A 6,118-nucleotide genomic window follows, 5' to 3' on the forward strand; every position below is an offset into this window, starting at 1 on the left:
CAATGTAGGAGAGCAAAGCACACAATCAGAATTGACAAATGCCATCAGAAAGTGTACAAACCAAACCAGTCAATTCAGCAGTAACAGAATACTGAGGAGCACTGTCATCAAGCTTTTCAGATCTGTTAGCCTAGAGGGGGAAAAAATCAATTAAGATGAAAAAACTATCAGTTTCAATTGCAATTAGTTATCAGGTATTTATCCAGTAAAATGATAACTCATACTCAAAATTAGTAAAGCTAAAACAGTAAGGGCAACCGAATGAACCTATACAGCTAAAAGGTCTACAAATTTCCATTTCTTTTTTCACAAAAGGGAAAAAATAAAGAAGATTGTAAGTAAATGAAAATTGAACAGCGCAAAAGGACAAAAAATCCTGAAGCGAGAAAAGCAAAAAAAAAAATTACCTCCAATGAGCCAATGCTTTTAGTAATAAATTTTGGTTTTAAAAAAAAAAAGTTTATTGAGAAGAGATAACATTGTAAAAAACAGAGGACAGAACATCCGCCTAACTCAAAAGAAAGTAAGAGGAAAGACTTTTTAGAACAAAAGAGCTTCCAATTCCTTTGAAAATAAAAAATGGACACACCCCTGAAAAACAATTCACATCAATCCACAAGAAAGTCATCAAAGTAAGCCTTCCCCAAAGTACATGAGTAGGTAGAAACTAGCCCAAAACAACTATATTCAAATACCATCAATGAATTAAATATATAATTTAGATCACTTTCCAAGGAATTTGGGACATGCTTGTCATTATAATTGACTGTCCAAGAGAATTGATTAAAATACTTGAATTATCCACTCATGCGGTTCTGTATGGTAAAGCACAATTACTCCATTTTCTTCATTCACAATTTCAATATACCTTAATTGTCATACCCTCTTCATTTACAAGCCTCACACCTTACATAGCTGTTGGCTTATTAACGTTCATAACTGCCTCGGCTTCCTATCTAATCCATTCAGCCACCTAACACAATGCCCCTAACCACTGCCAGGAAGAAGCCAGACTTACTGCCACGTACTCAAATTCCATGATCCCATTACAAAACTACTTAAGACCTTCTAAATCCTTTAATGACCACCATTCCTGAAAGGTTTTGGTAGACCCTTTGCTCACATTGATAATAGGGGAAAATTAGATCTTGGTGCAATGAAGTGTTATTTTCTTGGGTGTTCCCTGATTCAATGGGTATTGTTGCTACTCATCTGCCCTGAGATTTTTTTTTTTTTTTTTGTCACAATGAAGGCAATAATTTACGAGAACCAGAGGTACATCCCAAAATACCCATCCAAGGGGAGAGTATGGACAATGAACGGATATTTCTCGGGAAAGCAGAATGACTAACAGCTCTCATGCACTTGTAAACCGGCACATCTAATCACTACCACTGAACCTACCCAAACAGCTTTGAATCTAACCATGTCAACTCACAGTACTGCAACCAGCCCAGAAATGTGTGAAAAGAATCCAGAACAGTGCCTAAGAATAAGAATGTTTGCAAGATACAACTACAGACCAGTCTAGTCTACAAGATATAGAAGTTACAAGTAAGACCGAGGACAAAAGATATAATGACTGATATGGAAAACATGATTTTCAATAAAGATGTTTATACCGAAAACATGAAGGTTACATCACACGGTGCCAATATGGACTTGTAACTTTGGCCTTCAGATCTAATATTGCTTTGTGACATGGAATTCCCCACATTGCCCAAAGCCACCAAGTCCACTGTCTCATGAAATATACTGGAATAAAACTCTAGTCCTCTGATTTCTATAGTTTTATTCACTTGGCCAACTCTGCCCCTTCCACTTGACAACCTGCAAGGTTGAAGAATGACCAAATCAAATTACAGCTGACACATGCACGAACATCTCAGACATATTGTGCTCTACGTTCAAACAAATTTTAGTCAAACCACGGTTATAGTCTACATTCATTCATTCATTCATATTCTTTCACATGGTAGAGATAAAACTTGAACTAGGAAAAGAACCATTCTAACAAAATACATTAAAAATATTTGCATTTCAAACTCCAAAGGAGATGAAGTGCTTCATAATAGAGCTTTGACCTACCTAAGTGTCTGTTTGGCTCTATCTTCTCTATTTATTTTCAGCCTACCAGCCAACTTCTTTTGCAAAATATACAATATTCTCTTATCAATGCAGAAAAAAACTAGCATATTTTCAGGTTGTCTAAGTAACTTCAGCAAAGATAATACTACCACCAGCAACCATCATCCTCTCTAAGATTCTTCTAAAATACAAGTTGATATTCAATTACAATTACAACCAAGATGTAAGCGAGAACACTACCCAGTGAGGAGGTGTTGCTTCGTTATGGTCAAACTGGAAAACTTTAAACCCATCAAAATATTGCCCTGTAAGATTGTAGTAAGGGTAGGCAAACATTCAGGATAAATTCTTGACATGAAAATCCTTAGTAATAGTAGATTTTAATGCATCATAGAGAACCCAAGGTAAGTTGAAGGAAAAAAATGATGACAGAAAAGATAAACTTACTTGATCATTCTGCATATCACTATGTAAAACATGGAAGTTTCTTATGGCCACTTGGATGCTGTCAAGGATCTAGAAGAAAAATAAAATAGTACACATAATGCTGTATTATAATTTGCAGAACAAGATAAGGCACAAACAAATGATGGATGAAGGAAAGTAAACTAAGTTTGTAATATAGTGATTGTCTTCGGGTGTATAAAGAACCCATATTTACTGTATATCACAAGCAAAACAAAACAACAATCTTATCCAAAGCTAAACAAGTTCATTTTTACTATTAATGAGGAACAAAATTAGATTGAGACCAAAAAGTATCATCCTCAGCAGCGATGACATTGATATAAGGACAAGGAAATCATACCTTTGCAGTGATGTAAGAAATAAATGATTGACCAGCATGACTACCTGCAATTGTGGAACCACCATTCCCTCAGAATCATTGAAAAGACCTTTAATTAATCCCCTATTGTTTTAAAGGAGTATCCATTTTAAATATTCTGGGTGAATTGACAGCGTTATTGCAATTTTAAGGCTCTTTTGCTCTATGTTTCTCTTATTCTGTATAATTTGTATAATACTGTATCCCTTTAAATGTCTGTTTACTCATCAACAAAAGGTGACATATTTGAAATACAGTTTCAAACTTTTTGAAGTTTCAAGCTAAAAACAATTCAGTCAGAGAAAAGCCTACGTTAGCCAATGAAATATCATACTTTTTCTATACAAAACAAAAGTTGAGGAATAGCATTACTAAGACTATGTCTTGTAAGAGGGTTTTAGGACTTAAGGCCCTGACAATTGCTTCCAGAACAAATTGCAAAATGACCAATTAAAGAACAGAAGTAAAACTTAATATATTGCTTCTAGTTATGAGCACAACTCCGTAATACATCTAGGTGCATAATAATACAAAAGACTATGGAAACTAAAAGCGTTTGAGTTCCAGTGCAAAATCTTATTTTCATTGATAGAAAATGCCAATACATATAGCCTTGGGAGGATTAATTCTCGAAAAAGACAATAACCTAATTTCCTCCTAAAATCATAATAGACAAGATATGATGAGATATCAAAATAAATCTAAAAGATACATCAAAGATAATAAAAATAAAGAAGAAACTAGGTTAATGGGGTGATGGGCTTATAAGAGCTAAGCCCATTTCCAATGCTCCCCTTCAAGCTGGAAATAGATATTGACCATACCCAACTTGCCAGTGAGCCCTTCAAACTTACTCAGAGGTACAGAATCAGCTGCTTTTCAGCATTTCAAAATAGTACTTTGTTCAATGACTCTCATGTTTCTTCTGCAGGATGTCTTCTCTTATTTTCTAATTTCATTATTCCTTAATAAATTTTCTCTTCCTATCGAGACAAGAAAAAAAAAATTGACTTACTGCATACACGCCTGGACAGTTTTCCCAACTCAGCCGCTGCAAGTTTGGCCTTTTTTGCCGCAAACTCTCTCTTTTCAACAGCATACTCATTCCACTAAAACAGAGGAAACTCAAATTGCAAATAAAAAGTATAGCAATGTACTTGATAAAAAGAGCTGTCTCAAATGGTATGCCTGAGTAAGTGGGCTTTCTTTTTAAATTCTCTCAAAAGGTTAAAAGTTTTTAACACGAGAATCATACAAGAAAAAATCCCAGATGAGGAAAAGCATGTGGAGAAAATAGAACATAAATCCAGGAGAATCAAGGTTAGAGACTCAGGTAGCAGTAGATCCAAGAAGTACCTCTTGATCACCTCGTTGGGATGCAGAAATGAAGACATCCTCTAAAACTATTATAATGGGATCCCAACCAAGCTTTTTCCATGGAATTTTTATGCTTAACCTCCCAACTCGACCTAGAAATAATTTTCAATTTTTATTAGAAAAGAGAAAATACGAGCTCCCATGCACAGGCTGCCAGCATGCATCTATTGGAGAACCATTCATTAGAAAAGAATGATCCAGTATTATTGAGAATGGAAGAATTTACTTTAGTCACACGTTTAAGGACACAGTCGCAGTACCTTGCTTCAGAGCAAATGGCAGTTGGAGATAATCAAACGCTTCTAGTATCAGCTCCACGTTCTCCAGTAATACTTCCTCTTTGTGACAATACATAATTAACTCCAGCATCAGTTCAAACCACCCTCCATTAAAAGTGCTAATATTCACACACACACACAGAGGAAGAAGCCATCATGCTTAAGATTACTGGACCATATGTTTAGAAGCTGAAAGACACAGAATATGGCAAACTCTATAGATTAAATGTGGAATTAAACCCTCCCACGCGCTAGGAAACACGAGTCTGCTGGGTACAGAAGAAACTGCGGACCTCTTAAGAAATCAAAAAGTGAACTGAGCATCAAACGAATATCTGTGAACGTGCCAAAAACCACAGTCGTGTTTAAAACTATCAAAGTCGTAAGGGAGTACCACTGCAACAAAATTATCCCCAACACCAATAATTGCCAGCTCAGTGCATCCAAATAGTGCGTTCTCATATGGGTGCAACTTCACACTCAGACATCAATAAAGATTCGGTGCTTAGTTATACGACAAATCAGCTTCAAGAAGATTATTAACAGCTCAAGGAAAAGAAAATAACAACCAAAGGAGCACTACAAAATCTAACGTACCATTCCAAAGTGTGATCTTAAGCTGCTCTTTCTGGATATCTTTGACATATCGGCCTAGGTAACCGAGCAGCACCTGACGAACCAATCCTTCAAACATTACTGGACTATTGTCTTCACAACATCAGAACTTCTTAGTATGACTGAAATAAACCGTAGCCATGTCAGCAAAAATTAAGGTAACTAAACACTATAACATACAAATATATATAAAAAAACCAGTCTCTCTCTCCAATGAATAAAACACAAGTCAAAGAGTCTTCATTTCCCCTGCAAAATTTACAGTAACTAAACCCAACAATATTCAGCGAAGGCACAGATACCCGTAATAGGGTAAAAAATTACGCTTTAACATCTCCCACTGAGTGCTCGAGGATTCATAGGACACTGGGGTTGTCCAATTCGTGCCTCCCCAATCACCCGGAAGGTTTCATGCCGTTCAGCCAGTGGTCATACTACAACGGAGAAGGGAACAGACAAGACTGTAGCGTGTACAAGACATACCTCGACATTTGGATGGCTGGCTTCTCCCTGTCTTGCGACTCTGCGCGCTGCAACTACAACTACGCTGCAAATGCCAGAAGGCGTCACAGACTTTTTTTTTTTTTTTCCCGGTCGTAAGGAAGGCGTGCAGAGTTGTTTGCGCAAGAAATGCCAATTCACTTAACCCCTTTATTGATCAAATTGCAAATTGGTTTCAACCAGCCCGGTTTGCGGAGAACCCGCCATATTTTTACTGTACTTTCATGCTTTAAGATTTATTGGGTTTTGATTTTTGACCCAATAGAGATGGCGAAAATGGAAAAGAAAGAAGGAGCCTAGAAGTCAAAGCAAGCAAGCAACCGCCAGCCATGACATGTTTTATTATTTATTCAAAAAAGTCCTGTGAATCACCAATAATATCAATTATCGATCAAATATATATATATATATATATATAAATAGTAGGCTGTGG

General features: G+C 36.4%; 1 protein-coding gene across 1 annotated transcript in view; it reads right to left on the bottom strand.

Moving 5' to 3' along the window:
• Positions 1-5,856, bottom strand: part of LOC129290926 (uncharacterized) — a 52,132-nt gene extending 46,276 nt beyond the window's left edge. The window contains 10 exon segments of the mRNA XM_054927990.1: positions 62-130; positions 1,623-1,830; positions 2,329-2,393; positions 2,536-2,604; positions 2,897-2,940; positions 3,930-4,023; positions 4,271-4,383; positions 4,552-4,629; positions 5,167-5,306; positions 5,668-5,856. Coding sequence (XP_054783965.1) covers positions 62-130; positions 1,623-1,830; positions 2,329-2,393; positions 2,536-2,604; positions 2,897-2,940; positions 3,930-4,023; positions 4,271-4,383; positions 4,552-4,629; positions 5,167-5,263 — 837 coding nt within the window. The 5' untranslated portion in view covers positions 5,264-5,306; positions 5,668-5,856.
• Between the last annotated feature and the right edge of the window lie 262 nt (positions 5,857-6,118).

This window comes from Prosopis cineraria, unplaced genomic scaffold (genome assembly GCF_029017545.1).
Source record: "Prosopis cineraria cultivar Desert tree isolate PC_DT_omini unplaced genomic scaffold, ASM2901754v1 PC13, whole genome shotgun sequence".
NCBI lineage: Eukaryota > Viridiplantae > Streptophyta > Magnoliopsida > Fabales > Fabaceae > Prosopis > Prosopis cineraria.